We start from the raw sequence: 19,753 nt of genomic DNA, 5'->3' as shown, positions 1-19,753 counted from the left end.
TCGGAGACCCATAGTGTTATATACCATTCGACTCAGCTCGACGAGATCGGAAAATGTCTGTGTGTGTGTGTGTGTGTGTGTGTATGTGTGTATGTGTGTATGTGTGTGCACTTTTCGAAGATATTTGAACGCGCTCAATTTTCTCAGAGATGGCTCAACCGATTTTAACAAACTTGGGCTCGTTTGAAAGCTACTATCGGGGCATTGATCAAGTTCGAAGATAAAATGGCTGTGACTTTTGGTTCCGGAGATATGATTGTATAAGTGACGTAACCGACAAAAAGCGTTGTATTTGAACGCGCTCAATTTTCTCAGAGATGGCTGAACCGATTTGAACAAACTTGGACTCGTTTGAAAGCTACTGGCGGGCCATTGATCAAGTTCGAAGATCAAATGGTTGTGACTTTTGGTTCCGGAGATATGATTGTATAAGTGACGTAACCGACAAAAAGCGTTGTATTTGAACGCGCTCAATTTTCTCAGAGATGGCTGATCCGATTTTAACAAACTTGGGCTCGTTTGAAAGCTACTGTCGGGCCGTTGATCAAGTTCGAAGATCAAATGGTTGTGACTTTTGGTTCCAGATATATGATGGTATAAGTGACGTAACCGACAAAACACGTTGATTTTTACCGCTCTTGTATATATAAGGGTGCCAAAATTTTGGGATCAACTCTATTTTCGTAAAGTTCTAGTGCTCAAAAGTTTAAGCACCTCGAAAAAAGCCTTCATGCAAAATTTGACCTAAATCGGACATGCTTAAGGGGTGCTGCCCGGTGGTAAAGGTTTGACAATTATCGATCTTGAAAAAGCACCATAGGGGGGAGTACATGAAATTTCCAAAATCGAAAATTTTTTTTGATGCCAAAACTCTTAAAACTGCATAAAACATCGAAATTTAGTGTCATCTCAAAAAAAAATTTTTTTGAAAAAATCAACTTTCTGGGACTTAGAAAAATTTTCATATTTTTTCTAAGTCCCAAAAAGTCGATATTTTCAAAAAATTTTTTTTTCGAGATGACACTATATTTTGACGTTTCATGCAATTCTAAGCCGTTTGGCATCAAAAATTTTTTTTCGATTTCGAAAATTTCATGTACTCCCCCCTATGGTGATTTTTCAAGATATATGAAAATCCCACTAAGTGGACTAAGAAGGCTTTTTTTAGATTAGCATCACTGTTCTTATACAAATAGGCAACGCAAATGTCAAGCACTAGTTTGGAAAAATGATGCTGACTGTGTGACATAAACACTGAAGCATGCTTTTGTGAACTACTCGAATCAGGCTGAATCAATTGGTGACAAAATTAGCATCTAAAATATTTAATAAAAGTATGAAACATATTTTCATGAGACTGTTATGAAAGAAGAGAAAGGCATTATCATACCACTAGGTGGATTAAAACAGGTTTAATGGATTGTTTTGCTTTGATACTTCTCATGAGTTTTTGGCTTATAAACTTGTTAATAAAACCAATTTCATTTTTGTTTTCTTTGTACTGCCTTTCAGCAATGATGGTGATAGATAAATAGAAACAAATTTTCTGATTTGAATAACAAAAATTAGTTGTCAATGAGAATTTCGTGTTGGATTGAAATATTGCTGGTTTGTGTTCAGGATATTCGCCAACTAAACTTCTTCTCTAAAAATAAAAGTTTTTTCAGCAAAGTAAATTCTCAATTTTAACTAATTTCATAGTTATTTTGGAAATTTTGTTGTTAAAATCAACTAATTTAAAAACAGTAATACGAATTAGGCGCAGAGCTGATTTCGGTCTTTCCGTGCATATACGCAAGTGCATCTATTCTGACGGCGCTCCTCAGCAAAAACAAAAATGTAAAAAACTTTGCGAAAAAATTTGTCATCACGAGAATGATTTTCAACGTTTTGTGCAGTGGAATTTTCAAGCGACAGCTCATGGACAAGGGCCATGCGACGGTGCTGGAGGAACTATCAAAAGAATGGCACGTCGCGCAGATTTACAAATGATCAATGACTGTCAAATTTCGACCGCGAATGAATTGTACGAGTGGGCTAGGAAAGCATCTTCTCTACCCAATATTTCAGTCATATACAAATGTTCGGAAGATTATTCAAAAGCAGAGAAATTTCTTGAAAATCGTTTCGAAAAATCTAAAACTTTTTCTGGAACACAATCGTTTCACTATGTTGAGCCGCACGGAGACAAGGAATTCAAAATGAAGCATTGAGTTTTTGTAGACCAGAAAAACCAAATCATAGAAAAACTGTGCAACTTGCAACTGTGCCAAAGCTTTTTGTCACCGTTATTCTATTACTCACGTAAATCCTTTGTCCCAATTTTACTCGCTTTCTGCCTGAAACGTTGCTAACAATAAACTGACCAATTTAGGATTCGATCTGTGGCTCAACATGTGTCGACCAGTTAAGCCCGTACCCGAGCGAATTGCGCTGCGGTACGCTCCGCGCGTGCGGGTCGTTATTGAAAAATTCACTGATCCGAAAGTATTGATCTTTTCACTCTGAAACTTTGCCAAGATTCAGTTAAACCAAACAACAAAAAATTAGGCCCAAGTTTGAAATTTTGTTATTTGTTTATTAATTATTAACTTTTTCCATTATACTAACTTTAAAGGTTGTTTTATGGAATCGCTTATTTGAAAGCTAAGGGAAAGACGCACATTTCATGTCTTGGACGAATTTTTGTATCTTTATTAGATTTTACAGTATAGGCTGTTGAAAAAAGGCTCTTTTTTGAAAACGCGAAATTTCAAAAAATCATATCTCGAAAATTTCACGTACCATATTGAAATAAAAAAATACGTGTCGAATATTTTCGAGTTCTTTACCGAAAAAAATAGTTAGATGAAAAAAAAAATTGGGTGGCTGATTTTGTTTGGAATGCCCCATATATAAAAAAGGTAAAACGGCTGGAGATCACCCTATAAAATCTAAAAATTAGTACATGTCTTATTTTCGTAGGAAATTTAACGAGGAAGTAAACTTTCGAGCATTGACCTACCGATTGCTTGTGTAAATCTTAGGACCAGTTTTCACTGAAGTTGTTGGAATACTGAGAACATACTAGGAACATCTATAAATAGTCAAGTAAGCAATTCGAATCCCAAAAAATATGAAAAGCAAATACATTACCAATTGTGGTTCTGGCTGTAGCACAGTCTAGTCCTTAAGGACAATAATTTATTTACTTTTAGGCACTGCCGACTTTGCGCGGAAATTGAGGTTCCAGTGTATCCGAAAAAAGAATTAAAAGATCCGAATTTATATATTTTGTTAGGAAATTTTAATTAATTTCTGTCGAATTTAACTAAACACCGGCATGACTACTAGCGAAATCGGAGAAGAAGTGCTGCAGTAAAGCTTTCCTCACTATTATGAATAATTCATCACGAAAAATGCACTGCTTAGAGCACACATTTACATAATGCATTGGTTCATTTTTCAATATTGGCACTTTCGTTTTAATTCAGTTCCAGAGGTTGCGGCACACACAGGCTCACTTTTTACAAGTAGCTGGGGCACACTTAGGCTCATAGTATATCACGTGGTTTTTAACAGGCACAACGTAGTTTGTGTTAAGTGACTGTCCCTTTGGAAAATGTCACTCACTTCAAAGACACATCCATCACGAACAAAGAGTTCATTTTTCTTGGGTAGCAGCAAGCGTACAAAGGAAATTTCTAATCAGTTTTCCCGCACAATTAAAATCGTACACGTCCTCAATGTGGTATGGATTTTGTTTTAGTTGTTCGCCCGCACTGAAACCTAGCAGAATGGCGACCTATTGGAAAATTGTATCGCAGTTCGTACGTTACAAGTTATTCAGGTTCGAGAAGGATGTGGATTATTTCTATTACCTCAAACCGCTGGAAAAGTTTATCGGTATACATTGCAAAAGCTTGGGCTTAGAAACATTTGGTGATATTACCATTGAAAACAGGTTACAACATGAAATCCTGGACCCGTAGACAACGCTTGATTTGGTTTATTTACGTCACCCATCTGGTTGTGATGTTTCTAGATCAGAGCGTTAAACTTTACGCTGCCGCATTCATCGAATGGCGAGATTTGGGCTATTTCGGTGGAACGGCTGGGCTATGGTGGTTCCGTGGAATGAATCTTGTGCAAATCCAGCTAATCCGATGGACTCAACCGGAACAGGATCGAATCCGTGCTTACATCAACGCCAGACAGAATAGACCAAAAGATCCGAAGGCGTTTCAAAAACGTTTTCGTTCATTTCGTTTTAACGTGATCTTTGCATTGTGTCACCTTTTCGTATATGTGTTCAACGAGGTTGTTTTGTTTGTCAGCGTAGTCTGGCGAAAGCCGGAATATAGAATGTATCTGCATCTAGGCGAACGCCACTGGTTGGCATCAGTTCTTACCGAAGTGAACACTTTGGTGTGCATCTTGGTAAACGGAGGCCTATCGTCGGTATTTACAGTCACCCTTATCTCGCAATTCAAGGCCATGGAGACCGAGTTAGAAATTTTGGTTGACATATTTGAAACTCTGGAGAAAAACGTCCATCACTTGCTCAGCGAACAGCCCTCCGGTTCCGTTAACGATCATCTTTTCGCGAAAATTTTAACAACTCAGCTGACCTTAGCTGTGCAGAAACAGCAAACGTTTTTCGATTTTATTGAGCAGCTGCAAAAATTTACGAAGCCGACTCTATTGCTGTATTACTACTATGCGTATGGCATGATGGCCTTGAGTGTTATGCTTATCTTATACGAAACGCATTCCGGGTTTTATCTTATTTTAGTAGGTGTGGCAATACTAATTCTAGCTCAGTGGTGGATTATTAGCCGATGTATTGAAAATCTCGAGAGCATGGTGAGTGTATAAAATCAACCGTTTTGTAATACTTTCACAATTTAGTTTATTTTTTGTTTACCAGACCAACGAAATCGGAGACATCGTCTATGGATTACCGTGGCCAACCAAACTTCAGCTCTCACCAAAGCGGAGCAGTGAATATCGAGGAACTGTTCAGCTATACCTACTGATTATAACCCGTTGTCAACGAGGACTTAGCTTCAGCTGTGGTGGATTCTTTATCATGTCAATGGAAAATTTTGGCTATCTAGTGAACATGACTTACAATTTGCTAACGTTCTTGTTGAGTTTTAGGAAGTGAAAATCCAGCATTAATTCTTATAATATATCAGAAACGATTGTTTTCGGGTGGACGATGGATTAGGAGAATATGCTGAGTTAATTGTAAAATTCTAAAATTTAGTGTAAGCTCATATTGTTCTGAACTTCACGCTTTTCACACACGTAGATTACTGCACTGCACTTAATAAAAAAGACTCTAGCAGCAAATCGCGACTAGTTTTTAATATGCATACACTAAGGCTGGGTTATGTTTAATCCAATCTATAGTATGGTAGTAACATGTCAGCTAGAATGAGTTTGAGTATGATGGGGTGAATGCGTACAGAGTCGGTTTGAGATCCATTTTTGGTGTAGGCAAATTTTATTGTGAATCATCCGAAATTTTATTGTGAATATACCTAACGGAGTGACCCGCAAACTTTAAGGTTGAATCGGGAATCAGAACAAAAAAGAGTGTTTGAGCATACACTAGCATAACCTTTCCAATTTTTGAAAAGTTTTAAGCCAAGTTTATACGAACTCTTCGTTTTCTGTAGCATAGAGCGAAAATTACATGTCGGTAGAAATATTAAACACACTTCACCCCGTTGTTCCGTTGTTCGGAAGTCGGATCCGAACAAAATTCTGCTCTTACTTTTCATTCGAATCAAAGTTATCAATGTATTTGGTCATCAACTAACCAAACCTTTTCAATTGAACGAATATACGGCTAGGTGGAAGTATTGTTCTCGATTTTTCAGTGTCATGTACACCGAAACTTCCTTTCACGAACTAAACGAGGGTTCGTAAACTAAGGTAGTTCGTGAAAAAAGTTCTGTATATTGAATGTGGAAACACCCAATCATATGGCTATTTCCGGAACGGATGTGCAGAGTAGGTGCAAGAAAATAATGTTTGGGGTCACATCAAAATCCAAGATGGCGAATTCCGGTTCTTTGATATTTCTTTGGAACCCCTTACAATTCGAATATTTTCGGAACGGATTTAATGAGTAGATGTCGGAAAACGATTACTGAAATTACCCATGTTGTAAGGGAATTCAAGTAATATCAATGAACTAGAAGTCGCCATCATTATTTTCATTGTATGCCAAACCAAAATCGAAGCAGGTTCGTAAAAAAAGATTACGTTATTTGGGATTTGCTTTGTAAAATTAATGACGTAAAAAAAGGTAACGTAAAAAAAGTGTTCGTAAACTGAGGTTCTCACATGATCATTATCCATCAGACTCCGATTGTATCACAACTCGTTGAATAAAAGTCGTGTAATCCACAAAATAATTTTCGCACTCGACTAATGAGATTATTGGTACAGTAACACTACCAGAGCTGCTCTGCAAGCAATTCAAACTGAAAAGTAGAAAAATAACTATCTCTGTGACTATGCATTTACATCATCGTACAGGGTTGCGTAATAGCCTGTTCGCACTACACCGGGACGACCGGGACGGGACCGTCCGGGACTATCCGGGACGTTTTTTTTCCTCATCGGCGATGACTGAGCTGCCGGCGTGTGCATGTATTGGAATCCCGGACCCGGGATAAAATCCATTTGCTTGCCGCCGATATTCCTCACCGAGTTTTTCGCACCATGCCGATAGCCCACACAGAAAGAGAGTGAATTGAGAGAGCAAGAGCGAAAGGAAGACCGAAATGAATCCAAATCGTTTCATTGATATTTCTTAGCTTAATTGAGAGTCCTTACAATCGAGTAATGTCATTATAATTAGCCATTACATTACATTACAGCCATTTTAATTGTTGCTACTCATTACATATTGAATTACACTACTGATCCTCGTCTATGGTCTCCTATTGATTATGTTATCATTGAATTAAATAGAAATGTTCATGGTTCATTGTACATCTATTCGAAAAATTATTTTAAATAGAATAAATAAATGGTAGTTCAGTCTTATTATTATTGAAAGGTTTGGTCTGAAGGAACTAGGCTTATTTTGATTTACAGCAGTGCCGCTTTTACGTAATAATGGGCTCGGGAGCAACATATATTTGTGTGCTTATTACTAAGACCGTGGACATATGCCCCACTGTCTCTCTTATTGTTGTTATTATTAGAGATTGGAATTAATATGAAACAACGCAAGAAACAAGTACGATGTTTTACTTCAATTCGAATCCACTGCCATACATTATTAATAAAGCTATAAAGTGATAATGTGACGAAACTTCTTTACAAGCACAGTTACTTGTTATATCTGAGATGTTTTAATAAATGTACTTATAGAGACAATGGGTATTTTTAACAATGGAGACGTCTACTAAACATGAGGATTTAATTTAACCATATATTATAATTTTAAATTTTTTATTTTAATAAATGTTTATTGTTTGATTTATGAATAGAAGCTCTAGACTTAAGTAAAAAGAGGTGCGTGACAAACGAAGATTTTTACCCGCGAAGGACAGGATTTGGAGGCAGCCAACGGGTAGATTTAGTTCATTCCACTAACTAGCGTCTTGACTCGTACTATGGCAGCAGTTTTGGTATTTCAGGTAGCCTTAAAAAAACTGTTACATCCGGCAACTCTAGGAAGCCAGAAATATTTCTAGATTAGTATGCGGTGCAAACGGCTGTTTGAAATCGATTTATTTTCCCAATATTTCTCTGTATTCAGATGACAATGATTTTGCAGGTTTGAGTACAATTGTTTAACGGTTCGCTTCTGAGTTAACCAACCTTGAAGAAGGATAAGGTCCAGACTATGTCAATTTTCAACATTTAGTACTATTATTAAATTTTCTTTCACTTATTCAAATCAAATTGGATACAGTGGTTCCCCAATCGCCGCTAATAAGAATTAAAACTGATACATTGATGAAAGTTGTAATAAGCAGACCAAAATACTAGTATCTGCTTCTGTTACATCTGTTGATTATACAGGGTGATTTTTTAAGAGCTTGAGAACTTTTTTAAACAATAAAACGCATAAAATTTGCAAAATCTCATCGGTTCTTTATTTTAAACGTTAGATTGGTACATGACATTTACTTTTTGAAGATAATTTCATTTAAATGTTGACCGCGGCTGCGTCTTAGGTGGTCCATTCGGAAAGTCCAATTTTGGGCAACTTTTTCGAGCATTTCGGCCGAATTAGCCCGAATTTCTTCGGAAATGTTGTCTTCCAAAGCTGGAATAGTTACTGGCTTATTTCTGTAGACTTTAGACTTGACGTAGCCCCACAAAAAATAGTCTAAAGGCGTCAAATCGCATGATCTTGGTGGCCAACTTACCGGTCCATTTCTTGAGATGAATTGTTCTCCGAAGTTTTCCCTCAAAATGGCCATAGAATCGCGAGCTGTGTGGCATGTAGCGCCATCTTGTTGAAACCACATGTCAACCAAGTTCAGTTCTTCCATTTTTGGCAACAAAAAGTTTGTTAGCATCGAACGATAGCGATCGCCATTCACTGTAACGTTGCGTCCAACAGCATCTTTGAAAAAATACGGTCCAATGATTCCACCAGCGTACAAACCACACCAAACAGTGCATTTTTCGGGATGCATGGGCAGTTCTTGAACGGCTTCTGGTTGCTCTTCACTCCAAATGCGGCAATTTTGCTTATTTACGTAGCCATTCAACCAGAATTATGTAGACCATAAATCGGGCGTAAAGCGCGAAACACATTTCGAACCGAACACTGATTTTGGTAATAAAATTCAATGATTTGCAAGCGTTGCTCGTTAGTAAGTCTATTCATGATGAAATGTCAGAGCATACTGAGCAAATAATAATGCATGAAAATCATAACCTCAAAAAATCTGAGCAAATACTAATGCATGAAAATCCTAACCTCAAAAAAATCACCTTTTATATAAATATTTCGATTTGCAGTGACTTTAACAGCGAAATATCACAAGACATGAACAACACGATTGACACTCCTTATTACTACGACGACGCTGACGATAGAAACCCTTACAATAGTTCAATTAATGGAAGCGGAAACAGCGGCGACGATAAAAACTCCTACAATACTTCAATCAATGATAAGAAAATATCTGAAAATATCTGAAAATATCACCATTGATACCAACATTATCACCAATATGAACACGCCTACAAGTGAAGTCGTTAAAACAGCATTCAATACCATCAACAACAATTTTATGGAAATAATCAATCCCAGCGACATAACATCCAACTTAAACTATAATCATATAATATATGGAAGCCCCCCGAAAGCTTTTTCCAACTTCAAATAAATAAGTACACGTTTCTTCTTGTCTATAAGTTGTTAATTTATTCATTTTGCCATGGTACTGCTCCAGCCTCAGAATTGAAGTAATTCTTATAGATTTCTCGCACTTGGAAAGCAGATTTTGACGAATTTCCACCTCGTTTAGATAACTGTGCGAGCTCTAAAAGATGCTGATGGGATGGCCCTTCTCCACTGTGCACATTTTTTATTGTAATAATGCATGCCATCATACTTACGGATAAAACAGTGCAGTAGTATATACTCAGGGTCCAACTCGATTCGTCGATTGGAAATTCTAAACTTCTGTGTTAGGATACCAAAAGCATTTTCAGATGTTCTCCTGGCGCGAATCAACCGATAGTTGAAAATCCGTTTTTGATTGTTCAGATCTTGTCCTGGATATGGTCTCATAAGATATGTTTTCAACGGGAACGCCTCGCCTCCAACAATCACATAAGGTGCTACAGTATCAGTTCCAGGTAAGATAGAATCTGATGACACTGACAGATTGTTGTTTTCTAGTGCATGTCCTAAATTAGAGTTTGCGAAAATCCCGCCATCACTATCTCTTCCTTTGGCCCCAACGTTCACTGCCAAGAAGTTGCATTTTGCGTTTACTAAAGCTAACAACACTATTGAGAATCTATCTTTATAGTTATAAAATTCTGTACCACTATTAGGAGGCTTTTTGATAAAACTGTGCTTCCCATCGAGAGCACCCAAGCAATTTGGAAAGTTCCACCGTTAGAAAAATTGTTTCGCTGTATCTTTCCATATTTGTTCAGTAGGCTATGGTATAGCTTCTTTTAAAAGTTTATCAACCAGTATTGTACAGGTCTCATGCACCATTTCATGAACTGTAGTCTTCCCAAGGCGATAACTGAATGATATAGTTGTCATTGAGTCCTAAATTAAGAGTAAATGCAATGGGGGGTGCGGGGGGGAGGGGGGGGGGGGGGGTTGGTGGGGGGGTAATCGCCAGTCGAAACTTGGAGTCTTCCTTTTTTAGATAAACTTCTAGTTTGCGTAGAAGTTATTCAAAGCAGTGTAGAGACATCCTGAAGTATTCGTGGAATTTTTATCCATCGGCTACTAACTCTTTGAAAAGTGTAGCAAATTCCCCCTCCGTTTCACGTTTCGTCCAAGCTTCTTTTTTTTAGCAGAGGGAGTTTGATCCTCATCTTCCTCTTCGTCCTCAAATGCAATAGCCATCATCATAACTTTGTCATCAGTGAAGTTCTCCATTTTCTACTAACTAAATATTATTTATCACTTTACGTTCACACTTAACGCTCGTCACTGTATAAGTTTTTAAGTCGTCCCTCATGAAATATATTGTATTTTAACGCTTCTGATACTTGTTTCAAACTACTTTTATTACATCTAACTCGGTCAATAAATACTTGCTGGTAGGTATTCAAAAGTTATTGAAAATATAAATATATAGGTACACAGATTCGCTAATTGATAGGCAACGAAATTGTGAACGTGGTATAGTGTTCATTTTATCAGGTAACCATTAAACATAATTGATTTTATGTGTATATAGAGAAGGGCCCATCGAGTCGAAAATCCGCATCTAGAGCATGTAAAGGACTGACCCGGCTACTTGTACACAAAATAATTTAAAGCAACAAATTTTACAATAAACAATCCACACTCCAAATTCTTAACTTATTAGAACGGTTGGTGGAATGAACTAAATCGCTTTTAAAGAAAAAAATCCTTTTATTTTCACTATATTCAATCCAATTTGATTTGAATAAGTGAAAGAAAATTTAATAATAGTACTAAATGTTGAAAATTGACATAGTCTGGACCTTATCCTTCTTCAAGGTTGGTTAACTCAGAAGCGAACCGTTAAACAATTGTACTCAAACCTGCAAAATCATTGTCATCTGAATACAGAGAAATATTGGGAAAATAAATCGATTTCAAACAGCCGTTTGCACCGCATACTAATCTAGAAATATTTCTGGCTTCCTAGAGTTGCCGGATGTAACAGTTTTTTTTAAGGCTACCTGAAATACCAAAACTGCTGCCATAGTACGAGTCAAGACGCTAGTTAGTGGAATGAACTAAATCTACCCGTTGGCTGCCTCCAAATCCTGTCCTTCGCGGGTAAAAATCTTCGTTTGTCACGCACCTCTTTTTACTTAAGTCTAGAGCTTCTATTCATAAATCAAACAATAAACATTTATTAAAATAAAAAATTTAAAATCATAATATATGGTTGAATTAAATCCTCATGTTTAGTAGACGTCTCCATTGTTAAAAATACCCATTGTCTCTATAAGTACATTTATTAAAACATCTCAGATATAACAAGTAACTGTGCTTGTAAAGAAGCACAATGTATGGCAGTGGATTCGAATTGAAGTAAAACATCGTACTTGTTTCTTGCGTTGTTTCATATTAATTCCAATCTCTAATAATAACAATAAAAAGAGAGACAGTGGGGCACGTGTCCACGGTCTTAGTAATAAGCACACAAATATATGTTGCTAGTTCCTTCAGACCAAACCTTTCAATAATAATAAGACTGAACTACCATTTATTTATTCTATTTAAAATAGTTTTTCGAATAGATGTACAATGAACCATGAACATTTCTATTTAATTCAATGATAACATAATCAATAGGAGACCATAGACGAGGATCAGTAGTGTAATTCAATATGTAATGAGTAGCAACAATTAAAATGGCTGTAATGTAATGTAATGGCTAATTATAATGACATTACTCGATTGTAAGGACTCTCAATTAAGCTAAGAAATATCAATGAAACGATTTGGATTCATTTCGGTCTTCCTTTCGCTCTTGCTCTCTCAATTCACTCTCTTTCTGTGTGGGCTATCGGCATGGTGCGAAAAACTCGGTGAGGAATATCGGCGGCAAGCAAATGGATTTTATCCCGGGTCCGGGATTCCAATACATGCACACGTCGGCAGCTCAGTCATCGCCGATGAGGAAAAAAAACGTCCCGGATAGTCCCGGACGGTCCCGTCCCGGTCGTCCCGGTGTTGTGCGAACAGGCTATAAAGGAACCTGACACATTTGGTTATTGAGGTTCACTGGAACCATACAATACAGGGTCCGGCACTCGAAGTGTAACCAATTAAAAAGGCCACAAATTCAGTTTGGAAAATTACTTTTACTTAATTCAAAGTACAAAATGTGTAAAAATAATACAAAATTCAGAATCAATTCACTTTTGCTCGATATGACCACCTTTTGCCTTGACTATGGCCTTGAGACGGTCAAAAAACGAATCGCAAGCTGCCCGAATGTGACTTGCAGGTATTTTGGCCCACTCGCGGACAATAACTTTTTTCAGCGCCTCGAGACTGGTGTATCTTTTAGTTCGGACTTTGCTCTCCAAAATGGCCCAAAGAGAATAATTCATTGGATTCGCATCTGGTGAATTCGAGAGCCATTGTGTGGACGTGATGAAGTTCGGAACGTTGTTTTTCAGCCATTTTTGGTTCACTCGAGCTTTGTGAGACGGTGCCGAGAGCTGCTGAAACGTCCATGGTCTGCCACCGAAATGTTTGTCTGCCCACGGCTTCAAAGCAACCTCCAGAATACTTTCCCGATAATATGTCGCATTTACCTTGACGCCAGGCTCGATGAAAACGATTGGAGAGCGCCCATCTGCGGTTACAGCGGCCCAAACCATTATCTGTTGCGGGTGCTGCCTCCTGGTGGCCAATCGATGACTCAAATTCTCGTATGAACGGTCGGTCAAGTAAACCCTATCGTTTTGAGAGTTTACGAATTGCTCAATTGGAAAAATTTTCTCGTCAGAAAATACAATGTTCGGAAATTGATCGCTTTCGGCCAAACGAAGCAACTCCTTCGCTATCTCAAGTCCAACTTGTTGCTGCTTCGGTGTGAGATCATGCGCCTTTTGGATCTTGTAAGGCTTGACCTTCAGATCATTTTTCAGTATGCGGCGGATGCTACGGTCGGATATTTTAAGTTCTTTTGCCATTTGATTGGCACTTCGTCGAGGATTTCGTTCAAGTCTCTTCTTCACTTTTTGAACCATCTCACGTGACGTTGCAGTCTTTTGATGACCACCTCCATGACGTTTTGCGATGCTACCAGTATTATTGTAACGAGTTATGGTGCGATAAACAAAAACTTTATTCACTTTAAGGTGTTTGAGCTCACGAATAATCGCTGGTTGTGATTTTCCATCTAAATATAAAGCAATCACACTATTACGTTTTAAATCCAAACATGACAAATTCCGCGCTAAATCATATTCGCAGTTCGCCGAATTTTCTCAGATTTGAGTGAAACTTTCTGGGCGTGGAGTTTGTCCAGAAATGTCACATTGCTTTGTTTTTGCCTTTCTTATATAGAAAGGTTATACAATCACTGCGAAAAAAACGACTTTAGAACCGAGGCTCTGAGACCATTCGAAAAAAAGTCTCTCTGTGTTTGTGTGTGTGTGTGTGTGTGTGTGTGTGTGTGTTTGCTTTTTAAGCCTTGTTTTTTTTCCAAATAGTCGAAAAATGACAAAACCTTCAAAAAAGTATTATACTAGTGATTTTAACAAAATCAGTACAATTTCCAATTAAAATACTGAAAAACTTTCATATCGGATTGACTTTAAAAATTTAAAATCAATTTTCAGAAAAAATTTTTTTTCTGTTTTAATAAAAAATAAATATACTGTTTCTTTTTTATCGAAAACTAAACCGAATTGAAATATTGGTACAAAATTTCATCAAAATCAAGCAAAGGTTTTGTTTTGTAAATCGATTGTTATTTTTTTTCAATTCAATTTTTCTCAGTGCAGCATTAGGATTTTTTTCAGTATTTTTATTGAAAAATTTGGCTGATTTCGTGAAAAGCACTGCACAAAACAAAAAACCCCTAAATGTTCAAACTCTGCGGCGACCAGTAGCCAGTCGTCATTCGTTTACGCCCGAGACGTCAGATAGGATATGGCACCTAGTGTTATATCCTTAAAGGGTCACATAAGTAGTGTGGACTTTGCGTCTGCTTAGCGGTTCAAGTTGGACTGCAAGTTGGACTGCATCAAATTTAATTCGATATACTGATAATATTAGACTACAACAACAGAATATTATTGTCAACATTTGCTACTTAGTCATTGTAGACTAGCTGACGCACCTTCACGGAAAACCCTCCAATCAAAAAATTACGATCTCGCAATTTTTGATTTTTGCAGTTGTTATTTTAACTAATAATTAGTTGATTCAACCAATTTGCTGTTTGATTTGCACATATTGAAGTAGTTGAAAAATATGTTGTTTTTAATGCTGTTTAATGTCAAAAACAGCACAAAACATAACAAAAATCGCAATGGAAAATCAACCATTACTTTAGTTGAAATTCAAACGCGATTCTTAAACATTTTCATGCAAACGAAATTCGCTTATTATAAGGTTGTAAAACTCATGAAGAGTAACTTTTGAATGATAGTAAATTAATGTTTATCATAACACTAGTTGTCAGAATATTAATGTGATGATAAATTATCTACATCTTTACTGCTTTGGTGTTACAAGAAGAAACGATTGATATAAAGTAGTGCTATGCACAGAACTGATAGCCGTTAGAGATATTGCAATTAACAAAACGTGCTTAAAAAAAACTAGAACCCAGTGAATTGTATGCGTTTGAATTTTGGTCTTAAAATCAACTTGATTCTCCATCGTGAAATGCATGTTAATGAATGAGCATTATGTTATCTTCAAGTCATGTACAAAAATTGTATGAACATTGTGATTAAATTGAAAATGTTAAATATTCATTCATATAATCTGTTGAAACTGTAAGTTGCAATGGCTCAAAAAATAAAAATCAGTGCATTCGGTTCGACTTTTTGTTCGTAAGTAATATAGTTGTCACAATTAGAAAGTTTCGTTGACACCAGCACTACTAAAAGACAGTATATTAAAAACAAAAATAAGAATGGTTTCAATGAATAATTCATTTACTATAAAGCAAGGGCTGAGAAAGGTTTTATCATACCGATAGATGGAAGGTAATATCATTTTTCTGCTTCATTAAAAATAATACTTGGCTTGATATTAGTATATGAGTGTGATCCTTTACCGAAAACTGAAAATTAAAAATAAATTTTAGGAACATAGGATCTCATTAGACTTTGAATTGATGTACTAGTTTTTTCGCAAATCATTTACCAATCATAGAAATCAATAAATTTGTTGCGTTACTTTCTAAAAAATCATCAATCATTACTCCAGTGAATAAAAACCGTGTTTCTAGTCGATTTTGCTATTATGTTGTTACTACAACATTAACTTTTATTCATACCGTCATAATATAATATATTATTTGTATTAAATATTACATATTTTTTTATATATCTTAACATACCGAATTTTCATTTAAAAAATCAGAACATATATCAAGGAGGAATATTTTATTGTCATTCAAAATCAATAATTTTGCTTAAGTTGAAATAACTAATCGTGATATCTAAAACAACTAAAACCGATTTGTTTTTCAACTCACATAACTGTTAAATCGAAAACAAGGTCGGTTGTTGTAACTAAAATCTTTATTGAAATTGAAAGGTGTGTGTGTCTTGACTAACTGACAGCATCTTTTTTTTTCAACCAAAAATTTTGTCATTTCAACCATCGTTTCTGTTGATCGAAAAACAAAAATGTCAGTTTAGAAAAAAACAACAATCGATTAGTTGTACCAAATTTTAACCAATCAAATTCAGAAAAACAACTAATATTTTGGTTGTTTCACGATCACGAGGGGTTCCGTGTTCTTGCGAACGTTCCTCATTAAATTTCGTACAGACTTCTTTGCGATAAGTTTTGACACTTTTTTCCAATCTATTTCGAGCTGTTGAATGGTTTCGGCTGCCGAGACATGTTTTCTATGATGTGCCTTCGTTAATGCCCAAAACTCCTCAATTGGTCGAAGTTGTGGTCAATTTGGTGGATTCATGTCTTTTGGGACGAAAGTGACATTTTTGGTAGTATACCATTCTACCGTTGATTTGGAGTGGTGGCAAAAAGCAAGATCTTGCCAGAAGACAACAGGATCCTTGTGGCTTCGAATCATGGGTAGAAGTCGTTTTTGTAAACATTCCTTGATGTATATTTCGCTGTTCATTGAAGCAGTGGTGATGAAGGGTTTCGAAATCTTACCGCAGCTACAAACTGCTTGTCAGACCATAGTTTTCTTATCAAATTTTTCGACTTCAATCGATGTCTCGAACTGGTTTAACACTTGCCATTCTCGCACCGTATAATATTGTGGTCCCGGTAAGGATTTGTAATCGAGTTTCACGTAGGTTTCGTCGTCCATGATTATGCAGTTCAAATTTACAGCAAGAATCGTATTGTACAGCTTTCGAACCCTCGGCCTGATCGATGCTTCTTGTTTCGGACTACGTTTTGGTTGTTTCTGCTCCTTATAGGTTCGAAGATTCAAACGTTTTTTAGCACGAAGAACATTTGACTTCGAAGTGCCCACTTTTTTAAGCCACATCCCGAACTAAAACCTCCTTCTTTTGCTCGAACGCCTTCAGTATACGTTTATCCAACTGAGAGTTAGCAGGACCTTTTTTCGACCCGTTTCCGGTTTATCCTCAAAGATGTTATCCTCACCGAACTTCCTGATTCCATTTCGCACGGCTTTTTCACTTACTTCTTCTATTTTTGCTATCTTTCTCAGTGACAGTCCGCGTTCTATGCACCATTTGTACACAATTTTTCGACGTTGTTCTACTGGAAGTCCATGCATTTCTAAACAAACGGATAAACAACAGCACAAGTGGTTAGAGAAGAGTGTAAACAACAGGACGCAGCCATAAAAATTGACAGATGCTGAACCGTTGCGAAATGGTAGCGGTTTTGGGTTGCGTCCATACTTTCTGGGACAGTCTTTAATTGTTCAAATTGAACTGCCAATGCACTGATAAGTCAAAAATAAATCGTAAAGAACATTTAAATAATCTTCTTACAAGTAATGTGCAAAATGCGCACGAAAAAAATTTTTATCCTGCTCTGACCAATGAATTCAAATAAGTTAAATAATTGAAGAAACAGAAAAATATAATTATTAGAATGAATAGCGTTCATTGAACAGCCTAATATAAAAGTGTATTGCTTATTCAAATAAATTATGTGAGTGTTGATGTAAGAAATGTGTTCAGTGAAGTTTTTCTTCTGAAAAAGGTTTTCTGCTATTGTCAATATGAGAACTGCGGACGGTCATCACTTTTGCATTGTATTAGGCCGGTGTATGAACTAAATAATAAACAAAAACGCACCAAACCCCACGCCACTGCACGGCAACACATTCGTGTTAATTAGGCTCTTAAATCTTTGTCGCTGACAGCGATACAATCTTCACGGGCAATTGAAAACTTCATTTTTTTTTGTCCGCTGCGATCTCATTCCCAGCTCACAATCATGTCGTAGACGTCCTCGCAATCGGTGCCGGAGTGCTATTTAAAATTCTCGTACTCATTAGACGCTCACCGATGGGATCCGGTAAAAAGAAGGGAGAATGAAAATGTTGGCAGAAAGAAAAACACAGAACGCTGGTCGCCTCCGGATTCGTTGATGGCTATGTCTCTACTTCAACCTGTCGATCACCGTCGATCAGTTTGCGTTCGCTGACGTGATCCGAGGTTCGGGCGGAGCGCCTTTCCTATGTGGGTTTTCCTTTAAACTATCGTTACGATATGAATAAAACCCCTTCCAACCGAGCTGTTTTTTTTCTTCTCATTTTATCGTGTGCGTTCTCATCTCCTTGGCAGCATATCACGAATTCCAGTTGCAGTAGTACTCAATCTTTTCGCAGTCCCCTTTGCCTCTGATAGGATGCAACAAATCGCAAGTTTCTTTCCGCCATGCACCAGACTCGATCGAATTCTAAAATCCTGTTGCAATGCAGCAGTAGGGTAGTAAAGCGGTTAGAAATTGTCTCCGTAGCAACTTGTGCGAGGCCAGCGAACACGTCCAAAGTGATCATCGTAAATTCTTCGAAGAAAGCCAACCCTTCGTCTCACCCAGTGCGGATTCCTTCCCGGACATCCAGAGCAAACAATCGAATAGGACTTGTCAACGTCAAGGTTGATCACGCACACATTGTTTGGTGGATTCTGAAGTCTGGACAGGATGGTGAACGGAAGGGGAGGGCAGAGGAACCGGAATCCACGACGATGGAAGGTCTTTCCCGTACCGTGGACATAAGATTCACGCGTAACAATTTTAAATTGAATTTTACGCGAATTGGTGAAGTTCCATTAGCGGTTGCACTGTGAAGATAAGTTATGCAACTGTGGAATAAAATGTAATAAGGAATTTGATTTGATTTCAATCCTATTTGCGAGTATTCTTCGAATCGGAGACAAGTGATGAACATTACATTCTCAAGCAAAAAAAAGTGGAAATAAAATGGACAATTTTGCAAGTGGATCTAAATATTTTAAGCGTGTAAAACAAGCAGAATGTGAATTCCATTTCCTCCTCCACAGTATCAGCCAATATCGTCCATAAGTATTTATCGAGAGCAAATTCCCGAGTCCGAAAATCGTCCTCCTTACGATGATATCGACAATGCCCAATCGTGGTTTTTCTTTTGTCAATCTCCAAAATCACTGCGACGCCGGACAGAGATTTATTAGCGCGTCGAAAAATTCCTCAATTTGAGATTCTGATCTTCAGAAATCGCAGTTCCCGGAATCAGCTAAGCTACTGTGCTCGTTCGTTCGATGCCTTTGGATTCACTTTTGTGTCCTCATCATCATCATCATCATCGTCATGATTCTGTTTCACCGATCACAGAAACTAAATCTAGTCTGCATGCGGGGCATAAATATCAACCGCTAGCCGGGGCCGTCTCGTTTCCCACCGGTCTCACACTCGGGCGGCAGAGCTGACCCAAGAGGTGACTCGAATTTATAGCAAGCCCGTAATTAATATATCACTCTCGAAAACTCAATCGCAACATAGATAAGCACGCGCCCCGCACCCGGCTTTGATCGGAATTGGCTGGAAGAAAGAATGACGGCAGCAACTCAGTCGGCTGCTCAGCTCTTCTGCGGGTGGAAGGAAACTCGCACGGAATTCGTAGAAAAACGTCATACAAGACGGAAAAGGAAGGATAAGCTCGCTAATCCGATCTATAAAAAGTTTTATTGTGATTTCTGTTGCTGGTACTTTACACGTATGAAGACGACATGCGGACCGGGGTTCGTTTTCTATGCGCTGCTCAAATCTCTCGCTTAACGTATCAATCGATCAATTCACACATAAATCATACAGTCGAAATCGATATATCTCCGGCCTTCACGGTTTTGGGGCCGACCGTCTCCGGGTCGGTGGGAATGACGGTTTGAAGGTCTCCTCCTCGCCTCGCCTCGC

General features: G+C 37.5%; 2 protein-coding genes across 2 annotated transcripts in view; one reads left to right on the top strand and one right to left on the bottom strand.

The window, feature by feature from the left end:
- LOC131437578 (serum response factor homolog) overlaps window positions 1-19,753 on the bottom strand; it is a 549,631-nt gene that overhangs the window by 267,432 nt on the left and 262,446 nt on the right. The window lies entirely within an intron of this gene.
- On the top strand, window positions 3,764-5,365 carry LOC131437579 (uncharacterized). The gene is made up of 3 exons (XM_058607034.1): window positions 3,764-3,885; window positions 3,944-4,845; window positions 4,910-5,365. Exons 1-3 carry the CDS (start codon window positions 3,777-3,779, stop codon window positions 5,147-5,149), a joined length of 1,251 nt encoding a protein of 416 aa, XP_058463017.1. The 5' UTR covers window positions 3,764-3,776; the 3' UTR covers window positions 5,150-5,365.

This window comes from Malaya genurostris, chromosome 3 (assembly GCF_030247185.1).
Source record: "Malaya genurostris strain Urasoe2022 chromosome 3, Malgen_1.1, whole genome shotgun sequence".
NCBI lineage: Eukaryota > Metazoa > Arthropoda > Insecta > Diptera > Culicidae > Malaya > Malaya genurostris.
The sequence above is the reverse complement of the archived record's forward strand: the minus strand, read 5'-3'. Positions and strand labels throughout refer to the sequence as shown.

Excerpts from the sequence above, each read along its gene's own strand:
- LOC131437579 (XM_058607034.1), top strand. The coding sequence starts at position 3,777 with ATGGCGACCTATTGGAAAATTGTATCGCAGTTCGTACGTTACAAGTTA. Across the intron at positions 3,886-3,943 it reads ACCGCTGGAAAAGTTTATCG|GTTACAACATGAAATCCTGG; the intron begins GTATACATTGCA and ends CATTGAAAACAG. Across the intron at positions 4,846-4,909 it reads TTGAAAATCTCGAGAGCATG|ACCAACGAAATCGGAGACAT; the intron begins GTGAGTGTATAA and ends TTTGTTTACCAG.